Raw genomic sequence first — 27,496 nt, forward strand, 5'->3', positions numbered from 1 at the left:
CTAACAACCAAGACACACTTAACTTCTAATCATTTAGTTCAAAGCTGTGGTAATGATGAAATTATCTGCTGTGTCATCCTGCAGGGTTTAACCAGTCAGCTAAAATCCACAAACCTCACAAATTCTTACGTGAAGGCGGTGTCATTAACTGCTCAGGTTTGACACCACCGACCTGAGGCAGCCCCATGCTGTGGCTCTTCTCTGGGCCAATGAAAATGCTGCATCATTTATCACAAACCCCCCCACCCTGACATGTTTTTGGCCCTCGAGCAGTGGGAGGGTCCCAGCACCACCGTGTTGGTTTCAGGCTGCAGGACGGGGTTGTGTGTTTTTATTCCTCCCCTAAAGGGCCCTCTGTGGTTGCCGCGGTTACCATGCTTTTTTGGATTGCCTCTCTATAATTGAGTTGCGTTTTCACCCTGGATTCCTCAGGCCGGCACAAAGCGGTGATTATTCCTGAGCAGCGGACGGGATGGTGGTGGTGGGGGGGGCTTTGAATGAATGCCATCACATTCTCATGAAGCCCATTGGCTGCTCACTCTTTGTCCTCCGCTCTCTGAAGGACACACAGAGCCTGTTTGATCCACAATGAGAGATGACTACATTTAACCAGGAGGGTGCAGGGGCTCAGGGTGGCATCACAAAACAATCTGCATGGCTTTTGGAAACACTCATTATGACCTTAGAGAGTAAACGTGCGGAACAGTATGGAAACTGTACAAACAATGGAGAGCACTGATAAATAAGATCAAAGATTAGTTTAAAGTTAGCCATGCTTGTTTCCTTTTTCACAGCCAGACAGTTTAATCTCCCCGTTCGCCATGGATGTTGCTATCTATGGAGGACAAATGTTTTTGCAATCCCTTGACAAGGTCTGTATTTTAGATATCAGTTACTGTCAATTTTGGCCTATGGCATCATCACTAATTAAAAGAAACATGCTTACGTCAAAAATAAAAGGTAATGTTATTCTAATTCTTTAATATTGTTTTTCTTCTTTATTATCCAATATTTTTTGGTGCATTTTATGGAAGATTGTGATCATATATATCAGGCTTTGGCAGTTGATACGAAACATTGATTTGATGCGCTTGGGATTTGTTGCCTAATTTAAACAAATGAAGACAGGGCATCACCAGACAGAGCCTTTAAGCCTTTCTAATGATAAACAAAAAACCCCTATAATATTGAGTTAGCCATCATATGATGCCTATATTCCACTTAGTTTAAAATGAAGTCATGCGTGACCGTTGTTTGTACAAACATCAGGGCTATAATCGTTTTTTCACCATCCTCCTGTTACTGCTCGTTGCTATTCATTAACTATGAATAGTACACACTCCCATATGTCCCCTCTTAAAGGCAGTGCAGCATGAAATGGCTTTATATGTTCCTATATAACCACTTTGAAGCTAAAGAAATTAATGTAGCAGGTTGTGATTTCTGTAACAATAGTGTGCAGACAGGGTCCCAGAATTGAAGAATGTAAGGCTTTATTTATAACATACCATTTTCTTTACAAACCATATAACAGTGGACTGCTTTACAATGAGAGACATTGCAATAAATACAGTTTGAGAATACAAGAGGAATAATATGAAAATATAGGTCATTTAATGGAACGAGGAAGTACGTCTGTAGAGTAAAAGTCAGCTTGGGTTTGGTCGTCTGGACCGTCATTAAAAGAAGGAAACACTATCTAGTGATTACATGAAGTACAAATAAAAGAAGGAATTCCAGTATGACTGGACAGAGGCTGGATAAGATGAAGATAAATCATATCGTTCCTCTCACGTGGATCATTAGCCCAGTTTCAGTCCAGGAACACACACTGAATGCAGCAGCTTCACCTGATGCTACACCGCCAGCCCACAACGTTATCACTACCTCCATCATTTAAACATCTTTTAAAAAAAGTGGGTATTAAAAAAGGGAATGCTCTTAAGCTTAAAACATCATCATCATCATCATCATCATCATCATCACTCTTGTCTCATTAATATATGCCACTACAGCTTCTCACAGCCTTAAAAAAAAAAGGTGAAGAAGGAAAGCAACATTTCATTGTATGCTCCGAGAAGAAGGAAAAAAACATAGTGAGGATAGCAAAAGACTTGCTCTGTTGTGTGGTTTATAAAATGCACTAGGTAATACTGATGTGGAAGTGGGGGTCTCCTCTAATAGTCAATGCCCTGGTCGGTGTAGTGGGGGCTGTATTCGTCCTGGTACGCTCCCTGGTACTCCTCCTCTGGGAACTCTGCCTGATAGTCACTGTCGCTGATCTCCGAGCCGTTGGTGCCGGTGCCCTGGCTGCCGTTGGCGTGGATCACGGGCTCTGTGGGGGGGGCGCAGTACTTGGGGTCGTACACCTGTCGGCCCAGACCATATACACTCATACCTCTCTGGGACGCCACCTTGTTGGTGCCCATCTGCAGGGAGATGGTGGAGTTGTCCATCGGCTGCTGCGCCGTCTTCTGGTCGTAGATGTCTCTGCGGGTCCCGGGGGCCGACATGCCCGCCTGAGGGGGGGGGAGCGGAAAGTTAACATGATGGAGGTGGAAATCATACACTGGTACTCAACGCCAGAGATGGCAAAAGTACACACATCCTTTACTCAAGTGGAAGTACAGATACTCGTGTTTAAAGTACTGACTAAAGTACTGACTAAACTTCTTTACTCAAGTCAAAGTAAAGAGGCTTTGAAATGTACTTCAGTAAAAAGTACCCATAACTAGCAGCTGTTTTAAAGAGTACCTGACCTCCCTTTATATTAATAGAACAATAATGTCATTGTTAGCTAATGAATGTTTCCATGCTGAACAACGGCAACATGACAACGTTTCCATTGGTCCCTCTTCTTTAGAGAAGACCAGGAAATGATGGATACACGGATCGTGTTCAAATCAATAGGCACGCAATGACTCTAAAGAATAATGATCACGCATCAAACACACATTCAGACTAAAGGAACATGTAAGAAGTAGAAAGTACAGGTATTTGGGTTCAACATGTAAGAAGTCAAAGTAAAAAGTCGTCAGAAAAACAAGTAGTGGAGTAAAGTACTGATACCAGAAAAATGTACTTAAGTAGAGTAACGAAGTATTTGTACTCCACTACTTCCCATCTCTGCTAAACACTCTAATTGGACAAGTTCCAGGAAGTACATCTGTTTAAAGGGATAGTTCGTTTTTTTAAGTGAGGGTTGTACAGTAAGTGATATTACCCGCATCAACTTTGGCTATTGTGCCAAAAACGCATTCAACTTAAGCTGATCTGACTCCGGGGTGGATTTACACATTATTTTTCACTTATGGGAACAGCCTTGGCAGGGTCTGCTCACTTTGTGCCCTTCTAGTATTTAACTGTTTAAGTCTCCTCTCGGGATCTGTTGGAAATAAAAAAGATCTAATAAGAGAAGCATAAAAAGAGGAGTGGGTTTCAACCTGGCTGGCTCCTTTGTTGGTTCCCATCTGCAGGCTGATGGTGGTCTGGTCGAAGGGTTTGTCCGTCTGGGTCTTTGGATCATACAGATGTCTCCTGGTGCCGTACGCAGTCATCCCCGCCTGACTCGCACACTTGTTTGTCCCCATCTGAGGACGAAGGAAGATAGGAAATCCAATTATACATCAGCCTTGTTGTTTTGAACCATTCACATGTACCTCATTACACAACCTTTTATTTATTTTAATGCTTTAACTTAGATTCCAATGGTTGCTTCACCGCAGTAGAAATAAGACTAGGGAAAAGGCAGCCTCTGTTTATTTCTCTGGAACTACAGCGGTTATATTTAAAGCTACAAACTAAACACAAGCTCTCAGTTACATCCAGTTCATGAGTTGTCATAAGAGTCCCCTTATCTCCAGTGATAGTTACCTGCAGTCCGATGACGCACTGACCGGCCTTGATCTTCTCGTCATCAAAATGTCGGGTCTGTTTGTCTGCATATTTCACTCCGATATCAATCTTTGTGTCCGAACCTCTGGTCTTTGACTGGAAGAGAGAACATGCTCATCAAAGCCCTGACATGACATTAGATGTATTTCCTGCAACAATAGAAAATGTGTTCCTCAGCGGACAATGCCCCCCTGTCCTCACCATGCTGGCCAGCGCGAGCAGTGTGGTCTGGACTTGAGTCATGTTCCCACTTTCAAACAGGTCATTGGCCTCAAAGATGTCATTGGGCTTTAGGCCATAGGCCAGGATGGCTTTGATGAAATTCCCAAGGTTTTCCAGCTGCAATGGAAAAAAAGAGGAAATGATGGGTGTCCAACAAAACCAGGAGGAAGCAACAACAGCACAAATAAAGCAGAGAAAGCTTCATGAATGAGTCTGAGTGAACTCATGAGTGTCTTACCTTGTGCCAGTTCAGCTGTGAGTGGTTGATTTTCCTCACTGACTCAGGTTGCAGGTTATTAATCAGACTTAAGAGAAAGGAAAGCACAACATGAATCAGACGGAAAACCCCAGAGGATATCTCTTTGATCTGCCGTGCCATGTTTCTGTGTGATACTTACTTGCAGAGGATGACTCCGTCCTTCAAGCCTTTCGTGAAGTTCTCTCCAATGGGCATTTGTGTTCTCTCCTCAATCCAGAATCGGAGATCCTCTTCCTTTTGTGTGTCATATTTCTGAGCAATCTGAGAGAAAAAGCATCATGTTAAACCTGCTGCAGTGAAAGAGACTGTAGGTCTGATATAAATGTACTTTCACTAGTCAGTTGAGTAGTAAATAATCACGTAAAGATGATAGGGAGTACAAAGAAGTCAAACCACTCGATAGGTTATATAATAAGTTGTAATATGAGATGCTTGGATCCACACAGGTATTGCATACACTGACACACATACCGCAGTAACAATGGGACCCTTCATGAACATGAGAAAAAGTCCCCTACACTGACTGGTTCACACAAAACACATCAAAATAACAATACTCAGACTTTCCAACGATCATGGAATATAAATGGACTTGATTTGAGTTCATTAGAAGTCTCTTTCAAACTAAGACAAGAAACATGAATAAAAAACAAGCAATGACACAATTTACTTGAGTGTAAATGGTATTTAGCTTTCAGTGATGTGTGACACATAAGCAGAAACAAAGAATGAACTACTCTTTTTCTCATCTTGTTTTCTTTTTGACCGTTTCCACAATTGAAGGGACCGGTTTTTAACCTTTAACTGAAGCTCTTAATAGTCATTCTTCACACAGATAATCCTGTCACTTTTCCAGTTTACAACCACCCTGCCTTCGAAGAGAAACAGTCTGAAAGTGCCCATAATCATGTACAGTACGCAACACAGAGCTCAGAGAGAGATATCAGGGAGAACAGGTAAATACTTTGAATTGAGATGTTATTGAAGCACACATTTGACTAAATACTGTTTCAGGTGTATCAAACCCTTAATCACACCCTCAGTTCTTCAACACTAGACGGACAAAGTGTTGCAATGAGAGAGATTCAATCTGTACAGTAATCCTCCTCCCATCTCTAAACAGAGTTTAAGTGTTGGCTGACACAGAGTAAACATCCCACAGACTGCTCACCCACAGCCGGGCGCAGAGTCCACTCCGCTTACACTCGGAGAAGAATCCCAGAGATAAAAACCATCTGTGTCTCTCAGGTTTCAGTGAGCCGCCACTATTTCACCGTGAAAACACTGAATGTATTTTTTACTCTTCAAAGTCACCTGCTCTAGTTTAAGGGCTGCAGAATTTGGAAAAAATAACTAATGGCGAATATGTTTGACTGATATTTCAATTGAGATATGATTGAGGGACTCATCAGTTTATAGTTGGATGTTTTGTAAATAAGAAATAAATATGTTTAGTCCGGAAAATACCATTTGTATACCGGGATATCTCCACAATGCTTCATTCAAAAAGTCTTTCAACACACATCTAGCCATTAACAAACAGTGTGCTTCCTGTGATTTGACCATTGGACATGTTGATTATTGTGCAGCTTTAATTCTTCAATAGTATTTGTTTCTTAGTGATGCAATTCCTCCAAAAACACATAATTTCTCATTTACATTTTCAACATATTCCCTGTGTCCTGAATCAACTAGTTACTGATCTGCAGATTATGTTGCCTTTTCAAACTGATTAATCATTCAATCTATGAAATGTCTGAAAAGACAACAGGTATCCAGCCCATGTTTCCATGTCCATATGTACACCTGACTTTTCTTGTGCTGTCTTGCTATGCAGTTATCATACCACAGAAATATTCACCCCCCTGAAAATGCCAGCTGTCACCTGCAGATCACATAGTTTTCTACATTATTAGAGAGGACATATTGTATTGTGCTCATTCAGGTTCATATTTAGTGTCTCTACTGCGACATGTCTCCATGCTTTAATGTTCAAAAAGCTCTTTATTTTCCTCATTTTTGCATTGACAATTACTCAAAGGAATAACCTATTGGCAAAGTTTTAGTTAGTTATATGACCTATAACATTGAGTGCATTGCACAGTCAGAAATGTGTCTTGCCGTCATGAAATGAAAACACAAATATGAATTTTTTTCATATCCTCTCTCCTCCTCCCAGCTCTTGTTAAAAGCCAAACAGGATGTTGTGCCCCAGTGAAAGGTTACAGTGAAAGGTTACCTCTTCTCTACTACGCATGATATCAGAGGAGAGGAACCCCATTGAGGAGCTGGAATGATTAGAGAGGGGGAGTAATTCTCTCTTCACGACTCCCGGCAGTTATTATCGAGGAAGATTGCCAAAAAACTCTCAGGAAAAAAAGGGGAAAAAAAGCAGGCATTGGAAAAAAGGATCTGATTCTTACGATGGAAACTGAGCTTCTGAGGGGAAATCTGGAAGGGTGAAATCTGAAATGTGAGCCAGCTGGAATGGAAAATCCGACAAACCCCTGCGCCATTTAATCTCTACCCAAAAGCATTTCCTGATGACAGCATGAAACTGCTCACATTTTTTTTTTAAAGGGTTCAGAGCTACTGTTTAACACTCTCACAGGAACGAACAATCACAGTTATGTAGTCAGAACCGGTTTCAGTCAGGCACAGATAAGAAAGGCTGATAGTAATGTGAAACATAACAACACCATCCAACCACAGTGGTTAATCAGCATGAAGCTGCTTAGCATTTTGTCACATCATACACATGGCCGAGTCCTGAACCAAGGCTGAGCAAACAGAGCGCCAGCTATTCATTAATATATAACCATCCCGGCGCATGAAAAACTCCCAACATAAGTGTGGCGAGAGGAGCCGTGTCATCAAGTCAGAGTTTCACAGGAGAAGAATAGATCTGGCTGCTGCAACTACTCATTATTTCCTCCATCAATTCATCCGTCAGTGAACAATCAACCTTTTTTGGTTAATTATATAGTGTGTATACGATGCTATGCCCATCGCAATTACCCAAAACACAGAGTATCCTCTTCATACGTCTGATTGTTTCCTCCCCATGGAGCCAAAACTCAGATATTCAGAGTAAACAGTAAATCATGATGGGACCAGATTGATTCCCAACTAGGTGGATACTCAGATTGCCAAGTCCAGCCCGTATCCGCTCCAAAATGTTATGGCTTCTTCCAGTGGCGGCTGGTGGAAATTTGTTTTGGTGGGGCTGTTGATATAGTGAGTATTTTGGGAGAAATGACCCCTTAAATTAGGACTTCTGGTGATGTAATGGCGCGTTTCCAGTGCAGCGCGGAGCTCGCTTTAATGCTGCGTTCAGACCGGACGCGATGCGAATATTCGCTTCGCTCTAGTCGCTCGAGTTTCACCGCGGCTGCCAGCTGTGTTTACTCGCATCATTCAAACAAGACGCGCTGGCTCGGGAGCTACAACTACAACAAAATGAACATATTTGACCGTGATTAAATTGTAATACACGTTTCTAAATGATGCCGACGTAACAACATACTGATACCGGTTAGTAAAAACCATGAATTAATGCTTTGACAAGTCTGCAGACAGACGGCAGGTGAAAAACCTTTTAGAATGCTTGTTTTCTGAATGGAGCTTGGCTAAGCTAACGTTATATATGCTCCGACCGTCCACACTCACATCAACGGCCTATGCAGACATAAATAAAGCAGCGACTGTATTCTCCATGACACAGACAGTCTGTGGTTTGTACTTGTTTCACTTTTGTCTAGTTTCTGAACAGATCGTATCTGTGCCCGGCTGTTTGAAGAGCAAGCATGGGAAACAAAAGATAGCATTTACCTGTTTGCATCCAGCTAGCCATGCCTTTCTGGTGTACCAGCTACGTGAGAAGCCTCGTTGATACGTTTTGTCTTTTTCACGAGCTTGCTGTGATATATACAAATCGGGTTGGTCCGGTCCAAGGTCTTTAAGTATCAATTTATCTCCCAAACTTCTCCTTTCGAAAGGATTGGAGAGTAGCTCTTGCACGGAATTGGGTGCGGACCGAGGTCCGGCGACTCCACCTGCACACCATTATCATCCAAATACTGCGTCACCTTGGTCACTCACGAGTCTAAAAAACAACTCACGTCAACGCACGTAAGCAACGTGAGTGCCCTCGTGACCAAAATATTTGACGGCGCTGATTGGCTGAAATTATGTTTCGGCGGCACAGTTTACTATTGAGACTTTTGCAACGTGCTGGTTGCTGCTGTTTGGCTCGGGGGCTCCGCCCGGTAATGATAAACTAATGCCACGGGCAAGGCCAGGCAGGAAACATGTGACTTATCAGTAACTTTAGACATCGTAACACCATTTTAAACGAGATTTTATTGTAGATTATACATTTTACTGATACCAATTGTATGATATTTACCTTGTTCATTAAAAATAAAAAATATATATATTTTTTTTAAATATATATTTTTTTATTAAATATTTTTTTGTATGTGGGAAGAGGTAGCCCCTAGCGCCCCTATGGGCCGGCCGCCACTGGCTTCTTCCTTGGCCAATGCTACACCCTTAAACCAAGTTTCATGGAAATCTGGCCAAAAGTCGCTCCGTAATCTTGACAAACAAACCAACAAACCCAATCGCGGTTGAAAAAACAACAGTTGCTTTCAAAGGATTCCAGTCAAAGTCTAACCCAAAGATTTAGTAAAGATTATCATTTGGACATTTCAGCAAAAACCTTTAACCTGCAGCAAACAGAAACTTTAGTCTACAACTTGTAGTTTCCAATTTGATGGTAGCCACATTGCTAATAGCAGTAATCTGTTAAACAATAATGTGTTTATCAAAGACTGAAGGCCACAGGCAAAGTGCAGTGTCTGGAACATCTTGCTCCACACAATCCTAACAGCAGAAAGAATCGAGAAAACAATGTTACTAAGTGGCTGTTCAGAAGTCAAGTTTAAGAAATGGATCTATGAGGGTGGTAAAACGCCAAATAACTTCACAGAGGTTTATGAAACTACGAGACATGGTTATACTCTGGAAAGTGATCGGAACGGTTATTATTTAACCTTAAAGACCTGCATAAACACACCAGGAATGTGTTCTTGTGCAGTAAGTGGTTGGCCAGTTATAACAATGTTTGTAAAAGTTGAGCGTGGTTCAAACTTTTTGCCGGACAACCCAGCATTTTTCAGCATCACCGGACTAACTCCATTCATATAAGTGAGGACGGTGATAAATGAGTTATCTTTCTGGAGCTGAACAATAGCCTCAGGAAGGGAGTCTTTCCGGCAAGTCTAAATTGGAGGCATCTCTGTGCTTGGGTAATCACAGGCTGCTCTCACAACACACTGTGCAGAACTCTGCTGTCAGCACATTACTCGAGAGCCTTCGCTATGACGACTGTGCTTCTTAGTCGGTAACACAGCACAGACAGACATTCGCAAAACGGCAATGATTCATTCAATAGTCAATTAGATGATCAGTTTTTAGCCTCTCAAATTTGAAGATGTCCTGGTTTCAATCAAATTAGGCGTCAACTTGCGATGTCAGTTGAACATTTTATACAATCACATTATTCAACCACAATTCAAGTCTTGAAAAATATGACAATATGGATCTCTAGTGCTTGAATACTATATGCATTATTTTCAAATTCAACTTGTCTTGGTACACAAGGCACTTAACTGGTTACTTCACTGTATGTAAAGAAAACATGTGAAATATAATCTGATGACTAAAATAAGACCTTCATAACCTAAATAAACTAACTAAGAACGAAGAAAATATTTAGGGTTGTCTTTGAAGATAACACTCAAAATGCTCTGACTTTTGTCCAACTGCACTTTGGCAAAAGGCACATATGGATGAGGTTGAATAAACATGATAAAAACTAACAAGGACACAGGACGAAGACTAAATAGAAAATGAGTGATAGCAAACAGTCTATTTAACCTCCAGATTGTGAAAGCTCCGTCACAAGAGTATCTATGCATTTCAGAATGACGCAGGTTTGCTTTTTAAATCAGTCCACCTTGAGATAATCCTCACATTGAGCGATAAATATGATGATAAACCACAGCAAGATAGGCGTAGATTCGTCTGTCAGGAGGAGGTCTGTTTTGCAGATGAACTGAGCTGTCATCAGTTACACCAGAGCTGTTTGACTTCTCCTCTCCAGCAGCTCTGCACACACTAACACAATCAATGTGTTTGCTGATAGGACCGCCGGACGCCACCCACAGGCAAAACAAACAGACGCTCCAGGACGGGGGTGGGAGGGACGCTCAAGAATTCAGTCATACGCTACGGTTAGCGTTTCAAGACATTTTATATCAGCAAAGGGAAGGCATCAAAAATGGCTATAATGCTTTTCTCGGTGAGCTAATAATATCCAATGTTAGATTTACCAGTTATTTTTTTATGGTAATCGCACAATTGAAAAAGGTAGTTTCATTCCATCATGCCACAGCTTAATGGAGTGTCTTGCTGAAGATATAAAGTCAAATAAACACAATATAACGATGGAAATAAAGTTATGTAGCATAGTTCCCATATCTACCGTCTTCTCCTGTATCTACTGTAGTGACAGAAATGTTTGAAGCTTTTAACATTTTTACATTGTCGATACAAACTGGCAGATCCTGATGTGTTACTCAGAGTTCATGACCCCAGTGAAAAGCTGTGATCTGAGCAGACACGCTGAAAAGCTCATGGCAGAGAGTTGTTGCCAGACCTTTAGCAAACACCTCAAAACAAGTCAAGTGAGAGCTCTTGAAATAAAAAAGACAAGATAACCCGGAAAGCTCGAGAGTCTCTGGTTTCACTTTTCTTTGTACACAAAGCACATAACTGCCTCTCTTTATGAGCCGGATTTAAAACAGGAAAAGGGAATAAAATATACAGAATAATGTAATAATTTTAAAATGTTCCATGAGGCCAGTTTCTTTTTCCAGTCACACAAAGGAAATCTATCTGCTTTCCATTTCCCCTGAAACATGAATGTGCTTCCAAAGCCTTTTATTGACTGATAAAATAATTCACTTTTATTGCACAATGGACCGATTTTCTGTTTCCTGTGGTTTATAATATTCCTTCCACAGCTTATAAAGTGTCGATACGGATTGCAGTTCAAATCAAACAACTCTATCTCCGATAAGCACCACGTTTAATATATTAACCGAGGCTGTATGTGATCGCCTTTTCCCACGTTTACAATATTTGCGAGTAGTGTTAGGTCACAATCGCAGAATGAGGTAACAGTGCTGTTGAAAGCTTTGGCTCTCTGATCAAAGTGTTTGTCATCTTGCCGTTACAAATTGGGTGTCTGTGGCGACACTCCCAGGAAAAATGACAAGAGGGCGATCTCTGGGAAGTGAGATCCAAAAATACGCCAATGGCTTTTTATATTATTACTGGTTAACAAAAACAATATGGTAATCATTCACAACCTATGACTTTAGAAGTTGAGGTAATAATTAGATAAATACAATATATATATGTTCATCTAAATAACCCGTTCTAATCAGAATACCCTGTCGTGTACACATCCAATGTGATATTTCCTACAGCAAAAAAAGCGCCACAACTGACTTGTTTTTAATCCAAATGTCTACCCAACTATAAAACCCTGATGCTCACAGCAGAGTGGAAGTGAAAGGCGGTGGGCCGATGGATGGGGTCCTCGTCGAGGGGTTTTTGCTGAAGGATTTCAGGAATGTGATGTATGCAGCTCGGAGAAGAAGAGCATGGGCTACTGATCACACCACTGCAATGGAACCCAGATGGGCCCCCGCCTGACACCCTCCTTTTGTTTATGTGCACTCCCTGACAGAGGAGGTTTTTCTGCAATTAACTGGGTCTACGTGACTGCAGTTGACACATTACAGTCAGGTTTAGAATACACATACCTCCAAATGGAAAAAGTAGAGGCCCTATTATGCTGTTGGGGGTTTTCCCTTTCCTGGAGTGTGCTATAGGGTTTGTGTGCATGTACATCGACTGCAAAGGGTAAAATCAAAGTTCCCTGTAACACTCGGCTTTGATTGGCTAGAGCTCCAACACATTGTACATGATAGGTTAAGGGGCGGGACATCTCAAGTGGTTGACTAATTCAATTCCATAATCAACACTGTAATGCAAATCCCATCAACACACAAGGTTAAAAGTTCACACCTAAACTCCATTAAGTAGCACCTCTGGAGGTCTGTGTTTACTGAAGTGACATGAAATTGTAGATCTCCAATCCAATCTGGGCATTTCTCCAGGAGCAGCTACTGAATGGACAAGTTGAAAAGTCACTTTGAACCTCAGCTTCAGGCCAACATGGACAATACGTTCTTGAAGAGCAATTTCCATGCTGTTGTTTTGTCAAAAGTCAATGTTCTTTTGTCAGTAAAGATACATTTCCGCTCCCCAAAAAGTTATGAAATGGATATAAAGTACAAAATAAAGTCAGCCGTCACACTGCCCACTTGATAAACGTGCTGGAAACTCTGGAGAAGTCTAATGCAGTATTTTTTGACTATTTCCGACGTTGACTGTTGCGTGAACAGCAGGGATGTCCAAATCAAGTTGGCTTAAGTCCCTGTGGTTGGATTGCATTGTGGTTTACTAACAGTTGTTTCTATTATTCTCCATTTTACAAGCTACTTACTGAACAATCCATGGTTAGACACTGGTATTATGGAAAATCACCAGTTTTAGCATCATAGGCCAACAATAATCTATATGAGGACTTTTTGCAGAACTTCAAACTTCACTCAAATCAGATATGCCGTTCTTTATGATGGATGACCAAACTGCTGCAGGTCAACACATTTCACAGCACTGTTAAACCAGTGGCCATCCATGTGTGCTGAAGTAATGGAAAAACATTTGGAAATTACAGGGAGCTTTAAAAATGGTGAGCGGCACATGTGATTTGTGGTTCATGATTGAAAACACTGTCCCTTTTTTAAAGTACTTATAAATACACTTCTCAGTGTCACTATAATGCAACACATGCCATTAAAATGCACTAAAGTCAATGTGCAATGATTTTCTGATGATGTCATCCATTGGACATTTCCTACAACCCCCACCAGTCTGCATCCAGACAGACATCACTTATATCTCTTTATTTAAAAACTCACTCGTTTTTGCAGTGCAGCCTCCTGTTGCACACTTTCCTTTATTATCATACTTAATACCATAAAGCTACTAAAATACCATTAATGCTACGTGGCAATCTAACTTTAAAATAGTGCAATCATCAGACAACAGATTGGAAATCAATACATGTCACATATGTATGCCAGGACCCAGACACACAGCCCCTCCATTCACAAACAATTGGATTTCTATCATATCCCTTTAATAAAATAATAAAAAGTAATGTTAACAATGCAAACACACGGTGGGCAAAGTCAACAAAATAAGCAGTTTAAATTAAACCAATGCATAAACAAGGATAAAAGGAGAGTTTTCCATCATTGAGGGGGGGATACAGTTGCTTCATGTGTAACTAAATGTTTTACACGGTTTACTATAACGAACACACAACTTTAAACCGTTAAAGTCAAGGAGCTGCACTTTCACGCTGGACTTTTGTACTAAAATCTCAACTGTTGGATCACATTTCACATTTCTTTCTCCTGCCTTTGTTAGTTTACCGTTTGAACGCATTCTTGACTTTTTATGTGCTGAAAAGAGCACCGAAATTTCTGGAAAATTCCCAAAGTTTAGGCAGCGTTCACCGTTCGCCAATGCACATTAAACTGGCACTTAGTTGAATGGCTTTGTGCTCGGCGTGTTGCTTTTCTCCCAGAGAAAGAGCCAGCGTTAACGGGCTATGTGTTTATGGCTCAGGTCCAAAAAGTATTTGTTAACTTCTCAAAGTGTCTGAGTAACCCCCCTCCCTGAAACACAAAGGTAAATACTTACTTTGCTTCGCACTTCTGCAGATAATCCGTAGGACGGTCCTTTATTAAAATGTGTCATTTTCTTGTTCGTTTCTTCTTCTTGTAAACCCGAAAGAGTATCCTTAGCTACAGTGTAGCACAGATGCTGCGGTGAAGGACTCCTATAAACTGCAGCTGCTTCTCTCTTGAACACGCAGACAGGAGGAAAGTATTCCGTGAGTTTGTCAGAGGAGAGGACCAGAGACACTGAGCTTTCTGCAGCTCTCACTCACTTTGCAAAAAACTGCCCCAAATAATGGACGCTGCTCAACAGCCAATCAGAGGGGCTGGTTTGTAATAGGCCCCTCCCCCTCCTGCTGCTCCTCAAGGATGGCTCATAAACTGTATCACAGTGTTCACACAGATTTTGAACTTGAATATAACTATTATCACTATCTGAAGTAAAAGTACTACTGATGCAGTATTGTCTATTGAAACCCATATATAAACTGCAATTACATTAAAACACAATTCATCCATTTGCAGTATTACATTACCACAAAATGATCTGAAAGTAAAAATTAAAATGCAACAACCAAGTTATATGTTCATATTTGTTTTGGCCTTCTATTACTATATTAAAATGAAACCTTTTATACATTTCATTTTAAAATCCTACCCCGGAACATATTGAAATGTTAATTCCAATTTGATTATAAATGCATTATAAACACTGTGATCTGGTTTTCCATTGACGCAGTCATTTAGCAGTCAGGGAACTAATGTTTACTTCTGTACAAGCTGCCCAATGATTCCTAAATCTACTTTAGAACAGGCTAAATGGAAATAATTTAATTGAAATGTCGGCGTGTCCATTTGAACTCCCATTAGCTGCAGCTGTGTTTACTCTTCTATGCCTAAGCCTCTGTAGGAGTGAACCCTTTCATCAGGAACACTTATCTAGCTTTTGACATATACTTATTGTAGAGTTTGTCGTTTTTTTTAATAGATTTTACAGTTTCATACCAACACCTACTTTATGAACTTGTTGCACAGGTCACACAGCCATCAGTTTCCCAGTTTTCACTCAATTAGTAACTCCAACATTTTAGTGATTCGCTATGGGCTAAAGTGGTACAGTATGAGTGGTCAGTGTGAACAAGCAGAAAGGAGTTTCTCCTCTCCTACAGCTGGGTGTTTCTTCTCCAGATTCTCTGAGATCTGTCCTATAAATAGTGCCAGATGTCACACTGACTCGGAAACTTTTGCTCCTTGTCTTCCCTCCTCCTATTCGGTTTAGTTCAACAAATCATCCCAGAACTCTTCCTGTCCAGTGGCTCCATCCAGGAACAGGAAACACAGCACAAAGAAAGAAAAACAGAGCTGTGACTATGCTTTGAACACCAAAAAGCGACATTTGAAACGATACCCCTTTCATGGACTCATTCAATTTCATTTTTGAATTTGGGCATTCATTTGTCTCAGCTGATAATTCAACCTTATTGGATCACCTTTAAAATTAGCAACAGGGATGCTGCCTCTCAAATGTTATTTATAAAACATTTCCTGTAGTTCTCTTTGATGCCTCCTCCTCTCTGACCCGTGGTGTTACCCAAGGCTCCACCCTCGGCCTCCTGTTGTTTCACATGCTTCCACAGGCACTTATCACACAAAAGCACAACATTCATCATGCACAATTAAAAACCAACGAAGAACTAAAGTGCTTGATGTCCCAAAGCCCCTGATAACTAATTATCATTGTCATTGAAACGGCTTATCAACTCAACAAGGCATTAAGACAACTCAAAAGTAAAAAAATAGCGCATTTATTCACAAGCATTACAGCAAACATTATAATGTGTTTTATTATATTTAAATGTAACAGATGTTTTCACACTATTCTCCCGAGGAAAATGGACTTGGGATATTTGTCTCTCAGAGAGGACCACTGCACGAAGAAATAGTCTGATATTGGGTACAGGATTTTCCCCGTGAGCGACAGCGTCTGCACCCGACAAATGCTCTCCACATAAACTATCAGGACTTTCTTCATTCCCAGAATTCCTAGCAGGAGTGCTGCCACACACAGGGGAACGCAGGTCCCCGGGCCGTTGCACAGCACCTGAAACAACAGACAGGGAGAGAGGAGGAGGGGATGAGCACATGTCCAGGAAGTGACACATAGTCAGAGTTATATAAGCTACATAGAGATTTGGAGTCAGGTGACATGTGCTGGGTAAAGGAACAATTGGATGATGTGTTTTCAAATCAATATATATGTAATCCCTTGTGTCCACGACAGACGGATTTAATTTACTCAACAACAACAACAACAAAAAAATCACGTTTTTCTTGTTTTCCATGACAAAGAGAGGTGAAGGGTCCAATGTAGAAAACTGATATCCATGCACTAATGTTTCCAAAGAACAGTGCATGTGGAACATATTTGGGTTTGGCTAAATATGCATTCATTTTAATATGTTTATGTCTTTTGTAGATGTTTTATTGTTTAAGATTTTTTTCCAATCTGGCTCACAGTTCAGACATCTGTTTCTTTAAAGTATGATCAATGATAACTATTGTTTGAATTGGTTTGATCTGTATTAAACCTTGGCCATTATACCCATGACTAAATCACAAGCGTTTACAATGAAAGTCAATATATCTGTTTTTTTTGTGGCTTTACGGTTTATCAGTGACTTACAGCTACAGCAGTGACTACCACCAGCTGTGATGGAGGTCACAGGTAGACACTGATTTATTTGAGTCAGGAAAAACCTAAAGCTAGAGGAGCGGACAGGAAATGATGCATGTGTTAGTTGTTAGACCTTCGGAGAGTTGAGTAGTATGCTTTTAGCTTCACATGACGGAGCATGAACATGTACCATCCCTCAACACTTGAAGAAGTGTGGTCTGAAGTTTAAAAAGGCAAAAAAACGAGAGCATGTGTATGAGTCAGTGAAGGCAGCTCAGTGAAACTCAAAGAGGGGGGAGGGGGCTGGATGAATAAGTGGCCTCAGGGTTGGAGGAAGCTGAGGGAGTTGAGGGAGTTTGGGTTTACAGGAAACCAGACGGAGCTGCTCTGGAGTCTGGAGAAACCATCACACAGTCACACAGACACAGAAATCATTCTCACAGCTCAACGACTGACAAGGAACAGTCACTTTGCTGAATGAAATGCTTCATGTAGCAGCAGATGTGAGCATTAGGACTACAAACAGCTGTTGTAAAGTGTCTCTACTGTAGGCTATTTTTATTATATGTACAGCACTTTGGCTCGACCAAAAATCGTTTATAAATGTGCTATATAAATAAAACTTGATTTGATTTGATTTGATTTGAAACACTTCACTTTTTAACTCTCATTTAGGTGGTCAGTGCTGTGAAGTAAATAAAAGGGAAATATTCCAGAGTCTACCATAAACGTCAGTAGATTTCCCCGCTTGATGTTAAGCTCCATCTGGCTGCAGTAAAAAGAACTCACACTAGTTAAGATTTCCATCTCCAGAGATTTCCATACACTTTCATAATCTGGTTATTGTCGGCTTTCTTAAAGTAGTTTCTAACAAAATAAATATGAGAAACACAGAGTTAGCCCAGCAGAAGAAACCTGATTTCATGGCCAACATCATGGGATTGCAATGTTATTGGCAAATCGTCAATAGACTGCATTTATATAGCGCTTTTCCAGTCGTTCCCCTGAAGCTGCTATACATGTAAGTCGACATTCATCCATTCACAAGTTCATAGAGGCAGAGTCTCCCACACAAAGTGCCTCCACTAGTCTTGTGACATCCCTATCTTATGTATTAATTAATTAGTTCTGCTTCTATGTATTTAAATATGACTGTTTTTAAAGTTGTCTTTAATTTACTCAAGTGTCAGGTATCATATTACATCAAAAAATGCTTTCGTTTCATTCTATTCGAATAGATTAGATGTACTTTATTTATCTCAAATTGGTATTTATTACACAAGTTTAAAATGTAAAATGTTATGTAATGTAAAATAGAATAAATAGTACTCAAATAAACAGTAAATATGTGCAAATCAACAGTAGAAAATATATAGTGTATACCAATGGAGTATCCAAAGAAAACCCAATATAATATATACAAAATACGTTAGAATCTAACTTGCAATTAAATCTAAATGCAGTGAGTTAGTGTGAGTACAGATTACAACTCCTGAATTTCTTAATTTAAAGACACTTCTGTGCAGAATCAGTACGCATGAGAGCGACTGCAGGTTTACGGCGGGTCAAACCGCGCTGCCTTCACAAGAAATGGATCATTTCTGGGAGGACTGCCCTGGCACCAAGTCCCCGGCTTTGTTTGGAACCAGCCACCAAGAACCAACAAGTTCTGTGGAGAGACGCTCACAAGTCTGCTCTCACAGCTCACATGGGCGTCCATAAAGTCATTGTGCATTTCCTTCTCTATTTACTAAAGATCTACAGCCACATACACTTATACCAACATTACATTAGTCTACTTCTTTGTTTTTTTCTAATGGAATGATAAGCAGAATGCGGCACTGATTTCATGTTCTGGTTCAAAATGAGATGTTTATAAATCTGAAGCTTTTACAAAACAATCTATTAAAGAGAACAATGTGTAATTCAATGAGCATGACTATGTAATGTAATATCAGTATTATAAAAGCTACAGCATTGCACATGAGAAGGAATGTGTTTGTAAAAGTGACAGTTCATCTTCCTTGTTGAGAAAGATACCTGCATTCTATAATACTATAACAAAGAAGACCTAAGAAATGTAAATATATTGTGCCCGGTGTGCCACAACTACATGAGATGGGTCCAAATACTTTTCTTTCTATAGTATATTTTTGCAACAGTCCTATGAACATAAGTCTACTTAATTGAATGGCATTCGACACTGATTAACTTTTATTGTTGTTAAATGAGCTATTAATAAGATTGATGTCGTGTAATTCAATGAGCATGACCACGTTGTGCAATATTTGTCAAATGATAGCACTGTACATGAATGAGAATGTCTCAGTGTTAGTTTGTTATATGCATATTATGACCATATAGGTACAATCTTAAAGCCAAGGCTCCAGATTAAAGGCCTGAAATAGTAGAAGGAATGCTTCAAGTGTCTGAGTGATGTTTCTGTGTGATAACAGCTCCCGTCTGCTCTCTGTCTGCACTCACCACGTCAGGTCTGAGTCTGAACACCAGAGGAAGGGAGAAGCGCAGGGCGTGCAGGGTGCTGAGAACTGAGGAGCTCCAGGACTGAAGCACCTCCCGGCTGCGTGGGATCCGACAGATGGAGAACTGGGGAACAAGGGCACATGACGTCACCGTTTGCATGTTGAATTTGGGTAAAACTGGCTCATATCACAGAAAACGAGTGTAGGAATATATATTATTCAAATGAATGTACGGCAATACTGAATAGTCTTTCTCATCAGTGTTTTCTCAATGGGTATTCAGATATGCATAAAGCAGGTATTCATTTAGTTTGTTGCATATGTGTGGGTGGCTGTGGCTCACTGGATAGTGTGCTGGGCATCGAATCAGGGTTCGAGTCCCACTGCAGTCAGCATGTCGTTGTGTCCCTGGGCAAGACACTTCACCTCAAATTGCTCCTGTGGGGATTGTCCACAGTACTGAACGTATGTAAGTCGCTTTGGATAAAAGTGTCTACAGTAATGTAATGTAATATGTATCCTTGGCTCAAATGATGTCAAAAGTATAAGAAAAGCACAAATAAAGAGCGTACTTCTGCCACCTGCTGGTGAGCACTAACACTCCACAGAGAGTCCCAGAAGATGCTGTATTTGAATCACTTCATAAGCAAAGACTGAAATTGTCCAGGGCTGGGGATGGCCTTAGTTAAGTAAATACTAATTAGGTCATCCAAAAGATAATTGTCAAAGATGATACATTTGTGCAAATCATTTAGAACTGTTACTAACACTTTGGTTTTCGTCAAAGGGGACAGGATGTTCTAATTTGCTTGATATGTCTGAGCAGATCATATTGGAGGAGACATTTCAGGAGTGAGTCTTGACATAGTTAGGGACATGGACCGAATGTCCTCCTACTGACAGCTGTGTACCTGTGACTCAGAGTCTGAGTTCTGTTTAGAGCTTTCGAAGGAGCAGATTTTCTCCTCACTCATCCTGTCAGTGTCGGCGATAACATAGTGTCGAGGTGTGTATCCTGCAGAGAGGGACTCCATCAGCCGCAGGATCTCTGTGGTGTGGCCACCTGGAAAACAAACAACACACACAGTCAACACATCATACACACATGACGGAGAGGAGCAGCATAGGACTTAGTTGGAAAATGTTGGCAAGACCATCCTTAGTATATTTAATACACTTGTATAATATTATATATCTCCAGATGTAGTATAACAGTGGCAAATACACAGAAAACACCCTAATAATTTAGGTCTGTTTATCATGTTTTGATCCAGCTCCATTTGTTCTAATGAAGATGGTTATTAGTATAACACTACAGTTATATGTAATGTGATGTAGTGTTTCTGTTATCAATATTACAACCAGAGTTATATTATATATCAGAAAAAATAAGCAAAACCACTCTCAAGGTTGTTTTTGGAATGTTCTGATTTGTTGTGGTTGTTTTTTTAAATAGGTTCTTATAAGTTTAGGGATGGAATATTTACCTGTTGATCAAACTTGTTCGTATTAAAGGTAAATACCGTCTGTACAAATATTAGTAGGGCAGGAAAATATGTATTTAAAAAAAGTCCCACCCCCACTTTTACTGATAACTTGGCACAGTCCAGTGCAGTAACGCAACGTGTTGTTAGCGCTGATGCTAAGGAAGTAAGCTAACTGTTAACGAACTTTAAAACGTTGTCTACCTGTTCGCCCTTATGCACTAATGCATATCTAAAAGGTTGGCAAGTACAACACATGTCTTTAATCACAACTGAGGTACAAGTTAAGCTTTTGACGGCTACTCTTCTCTGCAGATAGCCTACCTGAAGAACTGTATGTTAATATCATTATCGTTACCTGACCCTGCTACGACCAGAACAGCGACCGGACCTTTGGCTCCAGGCTTATAGTTTGATCCAGTCTTTACAATATAATATAAACGGATAATAAATAATAAACATATAAATCCAACAGCATACACGGCTCCTTCCAGGAACGCCATGACAGCTACGGCAGCTCCGGAGGACCAAAAATGACCAAAACACTCTTTTTTGATCCCTGACTTCAGAATTTCAGACACCTCCCTCTCAAGCTGAGTAGATTGTAGGATTGCATCACTGCTAAACGGTTATACTTATTATATTTGCAAGTGTTGACACTCAACTTGCCATGTTGACACTTAATGTTCCTCATTACCTAATAACGTAAGTAGGCTAATGTTTATGTTTGTAAAACTACACGTGGTCAGTGTTTATCTGCTGCTGGCCTCTCTAGCCCTGATGCACCAACACTGGTAGAACATCTTCAGGAGCCAATAGGACACATTGCAGGATCTGAGTCTCAGTTTAATAATGAAGCATGCAAAGCCTATTACAAATTGGCCTCTTACAACCAAAATGTTTAAAAGGAAATAAAATATGCTTCACCCTTCTTGTTCTATTTAAGAATGAATGCTGGTGTCTACTTTGGTTGCTGCAAAAGCATCTGTACTGCCATTGACTTGAAGTGTGGAGAGCACACATTGTTCACAAATGGTGCATTAAATAGCTCATAAAGACTCACCATACATATGTCATTGAGAGCATGTTTTGTGTTTAGTTCAATGTTCAGTAAAAATTATGTTTTTCCTTTTGTACAAATAGGCTATACTGAAATATGCTGAAATGCGGTACTTGGTACACTCCAAGCTCAACTTATTTACTACAGGTAATATTTATCAGGAAATTCAACAACGTCATTGCAGTTTTTCCATATATCCTGCAAGCTCTACTGGCTATGGAAAAAATAAACCCCAGACGCGTTATTTTCCGATAAAGTGGCGTCTCCGGTTTTTCCCACGGGACATGAACGCAGCATGTGTTCAGACAGCGGAGGCTGAGCAGCATCAGGATGGGCGGCTAGCATCTGTCTGAGTCTCGACTTTAACGGCAGCATCCTGAGCAGCTTCATGACAGGTGGGTGACACCATCATCACAACATACAGTGTAACATACAGTGTATGCAGTCTCACTGTGCACGTGCATGGTATATGTGCCTGTTGTCATCAGTGTGTGTGTGTGTATATGTGTGTGTGTTGTGCATGGCAGAACGGCAGCGGTCGTGCTGCAACGCTACAGGTGCACGGGGGCTGTCTACACACACACACACACACACACACACACACACACACACACACACACACACACACACACACACACACACGGCCACACGCACAGCCACACACACGACCTTGTCCTTCAGATGAACAGTGTGTGCAGACAGAAGGTCATCAGGAGACGCAGCTTGTCCCGGCGATGGGTTTCATTGATGGAAACAGCAGCCCGCCTGTTTTTGACTTGAGCAACATGACAACCTCAAATGTTTTCCTATTAATGACATGTAGTGATCAATAGCATTTTTCAATACATTATTAACTATCTGGATTAAGTTTTAAGTGTCAACACAAATCTCATTTTGATTTTCAGTTGACAAAATTGACTACAATCGATGTGATCAAATGCTGTTTATACATGGTCATTCTACCTGTGATGCATGGGATTTAGCCCCTGTTTTACTTTGCTCTTTCCTCCCTTAGACCCACTGAAATCTTCCTAAGCAGAACACCACAGAAGAAGACAGGGAGGCAGGATGGACTCCTTCTCCATGATGGGCAGCAGTAGGAGCCCTGTGTTCTTCACAGCTCCGTCCTCTCACCACCACCTCCAACACACACAGGCTTGTTTCCTGCCCAACGGCACCAAGAGTGGAGACACAGAGTCTTCCCGGCCCACGGTGGCCATCCTGGGCTCCGGGGACTTCTCCAAGTGCCTGACCATCCGCCTGCTGCGCTGCGGCTTCCATGTGGTGGTGGGCAGCCGACACCCCAAACTGGCAGCGCAGTCTCTTCCTCACGTGGTGGACGTGACACACCATGAGGACGCTGTGGGGAAGTCCAACATCGTGTTCCTGGCAATCCGTCGAGAGCACTACTCTGTGCTGTGGGACCTCAAACACCTACTGGAAGGTAGATACTTACACATATACACACTTAGAGCACTGTCATAAACATTTATTACAGCATTAAATCATGCATTCTAATTCATCATGCTTTTGAATCTTTCGTAGAAATGATCTGGACTGACAAAAGTGGAAAATAATATAAACACATGTTCTTTTTATTTATTATATCAGTCTTACAAAGAGGAACTTTAAAGATGAATCAAATTCAATATTGTTGCTAATGTTGTGTAAAACAATAATTCTACGAGAATTCTGGAGGTCCCTTCTAGACTCCAGGAGGGTGTCTTGCATTATTAAGTTTAACTACAGAAATCCTGTGTGTGTGTCTTGCCGTGCAGGAAAGATCCTGGTGGATGTGAGCAACAACAGGAGGGTGAACCAGTACCCCGAGTCCAACGCGGAGTATCTGGCTTCACTGATGCCAGGCTCCATCACCGTCAAAGGCTTCAACGTCATCTCAGCCTGGGCCATGCAGATGAGCTGCCCCAAAGACGCCAGCACACAGGTAACATAAACACATTCAATTCTTTGAACAAACTAACAAACACCAAACCTAACACAAGGTCCATTTACAAGATTTTCCTGCAGATTTCACTGGGTTTTCACCAACTTGTTCATAACCAAGATGGCTCGGTTATGATTATTGGGCAGAACAGCCTGAGTTCACTTCAAGGCCAACAGGCATTTTGATTCAGGATCTGTGTCTTGGGTTATCTAAGGAGACAGAAGCCAGCATACTGCATGCAACAAAGACAAAGACGGTTCAATCTGCCTTGCTGGCTATTTGAAACATTCATTTGATCGAATTTAGGCACAGATTATAAAAAAGCCCTCACATCCAGAGCAAATTAATTCCTATAGAAGGAACTCACAACAATAGAGCTGCCCGCTTCTGAAATAACCTCCCAGCCAGTCAGCTATCATGGTTAGGATTATAAAATTACAGGGCAAGTAAGAAGCTTCTCAATTAAATGCATGAGTTTCATGGAGAACCCTTGCAATCAGATATAATGCAAGAGAAGAGACTATTATTTCAGGATTAACAGGGGAGAAGAAATTGGAGTTAATAGATGTGCGAGAGGACAGGTGAAAAGACTAGTGTGGATTAAGGGTTATAAATGATAAATCACAGGTAGTATACACTCATAGTTCATGATACTATTAATCAGTTTGACATTCTATAGGTGATTATGTCCTCATCTTCCGACTTGTCATCTCTGTATGTCCAACCTCTAGGTGTACATCTGCAGTGACTCGGTGGAGGCTCGGCAGCAGATCATGGAGTTAGCCCGCCAGCTCCACTTCCTGCCGGTGGATATGGGCACCCTGTCTTCCTCTCGGGACATTGAGAACATTCCCATACGGTTATTCCCCGGCTGGAAGGGCCCTGTGCTCGCCGCCGTCGCCCTCTCCATCTTCTTTTTCGCCTACTCATTTGTACGAGACATCATCCACCCGTATGTGAAACACAAGCAGAGTGACTTCTACAAGATCCCCATAGAGATGGTGAACCGGACTCTGCCCACTGTGGCCATCACGCTGCTGGCGCTGGTGTACCTGGCGGGTCAGCTGGCCGCCGCCCACCAGCTGTACTACGGCACCAAGTACAGACACTTCCCCCACTGGCTGGAGGGCTGGCTGCAGAGCAGGAAGCAGCTGGGCCTGCTCAGCTTCTTCTTGGCTGCCGTGCACGTGGTCTACAGCCTGTGTCTGCCCATGAGGCGGTCTGAGAGGTACCTGATGCTCAACACCGCCTACCAGCAGGTCAGTGGGGGGGCTCAGAGTGATATGCTCCAGTGAAACAAGAAGATTTGTATTAATGTGTTGTCTTTGCTTTGATTAAAGAGGTCCTATTATTGGGGGTATTGAGGTTTTCCCTTTCCTGTAGTATGTAATAAAGGTTTTAGTGCATGTAAATGGTGTGCAAAGTTTCAAATCCCAAAGTTCCATCCAGAGGGAGTTTCTCTCCCACACACTCCCCTCCTTCCTTAAACGCCTCCATTGGTCTCCTTTGTTTGCTTCAGCAACATGGTGACATCACTATGTATAACACTTGCGCTTCAATTGGCTAGCGCTCCCACACATTGTATGTGAAAGAAAATCAAGAGCCATAAACCATAATTAGAAGATGGTAATAGTGATTGATTTCATCCCAAGCCTCCTCTGTGTGTGCAGGTCCACGCTAATGTGGAGAACGCGTGGAACGAGGAGGAGGTGTGGAGGGTGGAGATGTACGTTTCCTTCGGGGTCATGAGCCTCGGGCTGCTGTCGCTCCTCGCCATCACCTCCATCCCCTCCGTCCACAGCACGCTCAACTGGAGGGAGTTCAGCTTCATACAGGTACAACACGAAACAGGGGTGATGCTTGGAGAAACTTATTGTCAGGCAAATTCTCGGGTCATAAGGGGTCCTTTTCTAAGATTTCTAAGCAGTAGAAATCTTCAGTAGAAGAAATGTTTGGGCTGGAATATCCCTCTGATGCTTAATTAGTAATGGATATTGCAGAATGTGGGGTGTTGTACAGTGTAGGGGGGGGGGGGGGGGCGTCAGCAGGAAGAGTAGTAACAGTGTATGGTGGATTTGAAGTTTGTCACATGGAAATCATCAGAATCAGAATATTTTCATATCTTGGGTTTTGTGGCCGTGACTAAAAATATAAAGAAAAAAGTATACGAGGTGTGTGTCTGGCTCTCCTCTCTTTGTGAATGAACCCCAGCAGTTGTTGCTGTATATCCCATAATGAGTGTTCCTGTCTTTACTCCAGTCCACGCTGGGCTACATCGCTCTGCTCATCGCGACCCTGCACGGCCTGCTGTTCGGCTGGAAGAAAGCCTTCGAGGAGGACGCCTACCGCTTCTACCTGCCCCCCAGCTTCATGGTGGCCCTGGCGCTGCCCGTGTGTGTGATTCTGGGGAAGGTGCTCATGCTGCTCCCCTGCGTCGGCCGCAAGCTGCACCAGATCCGCCGCGGCATGGACAGCAGTCAGAACCGCTGCCAGCGCCTGGAGCCCGTGGGCTCGGCTGCACACGTCTCTCCGGAGAGAGTCACCATCATGTGAGCTCTCCCACATACACTGCCATATCTAACTGTTGTATGTGAACACATTCACATGATCCAAATGGTATTTGTTCCTGTGATCAGTTTTGCCGTCTGTGAATCGTGTTGTTCGTAGCTGTTCATTATAACTGCCCTTGTGGGACTGTTATGTTACAGTCTGTCCATCTAAATGGTAAAATGGAATATCTTGTCAATATTTCTTTAACACTTTCATCCTGTCGTTGTGTTCTGGCAGACATTACACTGAGGTAGAGTTTACTTTAAAGGAAAATTCAATACATTTTACAAGTTCTGCTCGGCCTGTTAAAACATCAGAATCTTCTAGTCTTCTTTCAAAGTCAAGAAAACAAAACAAACATGATAATGCAGCATAGGTCTCATTCAGATAGTACACGATGAGTCTATCAACTGAGTGTGTTTAATCAAGTTTTAATGTTAAAAGTTTAAAACACTTTTGTATACAGGAGTTTCAAGGTAACTTTGTTTAAAATCTGAGCTAAATAACTAGTCATGTTTACCCATAATTCCCTTCCTTAAGCACCAAATCAGTCAAAGGCAAGCTTCCCAAAGGTGACGTGTCATGGTTACACAGGTTTAAGTGTTACTTTACTAGATTGTGTTCCATAAATAAACATTCCTAAAGGTTAATACAGTTCTGCACTTTAAAAACTATTTCAGCACGTGTGTCCTTAGGAGTGTCCAGCAGGTGGCTGTGTTACAACACAAATTCAGAGGAAACAAAGTTTAGAAACACATTTCTAATGAATGAGTTTGAATGTGAGAAAGAGCCAAGAATCAAAATGTAAATTATAAAAATATTTTTAATGAAAACACTTAAATCTCACGTTACAAACATAGCAAATACAACTCAATTCACAACACATTTGTATCTCAAAGTTGAAGAAAATTGTATAAAACTAAGTCAACCCTTACAGTAACTTCGTGTGGATGTTTGAGTTGTGGAATATAATGTCAATGATGTAATGTTATCTGGCTTGTGTTCATGTAAGTGATACTTTAAAACTAAAGTGAG

The 27,496-nt window shown here is 41.4% G+C and overlaps 3 protein-coding genes across 3 annotated transcripts; 1 reads left to right on the forward strand and 2 right to left on the reverse strand.

The window, feature by feature from the left end:
• Window positions 1-1,476: 1,476 nt before the first annotated feature.
• cnn3a (calponin 3, acidic a) lies at window positions 1,477-14,554 on the reverse strand. The gene is made up of 7 exons (XM_034210711.1): window positions 14,288-14,554; window positions 4,515-4,636; window positions 4,355-4,421; window positions 4,096-4,233; window positions 3,874-3,990; window positions 3,444-3,590; window positions 1,477-2,519 (listed from the first exon to the last, which is right to left on the reverse strand). The coding sequence occupies exons 1-7, from the start codon at window positions 14,342-14,344 to the stop codon at window positions 2,178-2,180; spliced, it is 990 nt and encodes a 329-aa protein (XP_034066602.1). The 5' UTR covers window positions 14,345-14,554; the 3' UTR covers window positions 1,477-2,177.
• A 1,500-nt stretch (window positions 14,555-16,054) lies between these two features.
• alg14 (ALG14 UDP-N-acetylglucosaminyltransferase subunit) lies at window positions 16,055-21,450 on the reverse strand. The gene is made up of 4 exons (XM_034210705.1): window positions 21,265-21,450; window positions 20,334-20,485; window positions 19,424-19,546; window positions 16,055-16,366 (listed from the first exon to the last, which is right to left on the reverse strand). The coding sequence occupies exons 1-4, from the start codon at window positions 21,407-21,409 to the stop codon at window positions 16,136-16,138; spliced, it is 651 nt and encodes a 216-aa protein (XP_034066596.1). The 5' UTR covers window positions 21,410-21,450; the 3' UTR covers window positions 16,055-16,135.
• Window positions 21,451-22,071: 621 nt separating this feature from the next.
• steap2 (STEAP family member 2, metalloreductase) lies at window positions 22,072-26,932 on the forward strand. Its single transcript, XM_034210706.1, has 6 exons — window positions 22,072-22,361; window positions 22,982-23,410; window positions 23,745-23,911; window positions 24,643-25,170; window positions 25,582-25,746; window positions 26,171-26,932. Exons 2-6 carry the CDS (start codon window positions 23,035-23,037, stop codon window positions 26,462-26,464), a joined length of 1,530 nt encoding a protein of 509 aa, XP_034066597.1. The 5' UTR covers window positions 22,072-22,361; window positions 22,982-23,034; the 3' UTR covers window positions 26,465-26,932.
• Window positions 26,933-27,496: the final 564 nt, after the last annotated feature.

The sequence above is a fragment of the Gymnodraco acuticeps genome, unplaced genomic scaffold, assembly GCF_902827175.1.
Source record: "Gymnodraco acuticeps unplaced genomic scaffold, fGymAcu1.1, whole genome shotgun sequence".
Classification (NCBI taxonomy): domain Eukaryota; kingdom Metazoa; phylum Chordata; class Actinopteri; order Perciformes; family Bathydraconidae; genus Gymnodraco; species Gymnodraco acuticeps.

Excerpts from the sequence above, each read along its gene's own strand:
- cnn3a (XM_034210711.1), bottom strand. The coding sequence starts at position 14,344 with ATGACACATTTTAATAAAGGACCGTCCTACGGATTATCTGCAGAAGTG. Across the intron at positions 4,422-4,514 it reads GACGGAGTCATCCTCTGCAA|TCTGATTAATAACCTGCAAC; the intron begins GTAAGTATCACA and ends CTTTCTCTTAAG. Across the intron at positions 3,991-4,095 it reads TGCTCGCGCTGGCCAGCATG|TCAAAGACCAGAGGTTCGGA; the intron begins GTGAGGACAGGG and ends TCTCTCTTCCAG.
- steap2 (XM_034210706.1), top strand. The coding sequence starts at position 23,035 with ATGGACTCCTTCTCCATGATGGGCAGCAGTAGGAGCCCTGTGTTCTTC. Across the intron at positions 23,912-24,642 it reads CCAAAGACGCCAGCACACAG|GTGTACATCTGCAGTGACTC; the intron begins GTAACATAAACA and ends TCCAACCTCTAG. Across the intron at positions 25,171-25,581 it reads TCAACACCGCCTACCAGCAG|GTCCACGCTAATGTGGAGAA; the intron begins GTCAGTGGGGGG and ends CTGTGTGTGCAG.
- alg14 (XM_034210705.1), bottom strand. The coding sequence starts at position 21,409 with ATGGCGTTCCTGGAAGGAGCCGTGTATGCTGTTGGATTTATATGTTTA. Across the intron at positions 19,547-20,333 it reads ACTCAGACTCTGAGTCACAG|TTCTCCATCTGTCGGATCCC; the intron begins GTACACAGCTGT and ends CTTGTTCCCCAG. Across the intron at positions 16,367-19,423 it reads TCAGACTCAGACCTGACGTG|GTGCTGTGCAACGGCCCGGG; the intron begins GTGAGTGCAGAC and ends CTGTTGTTTCAG.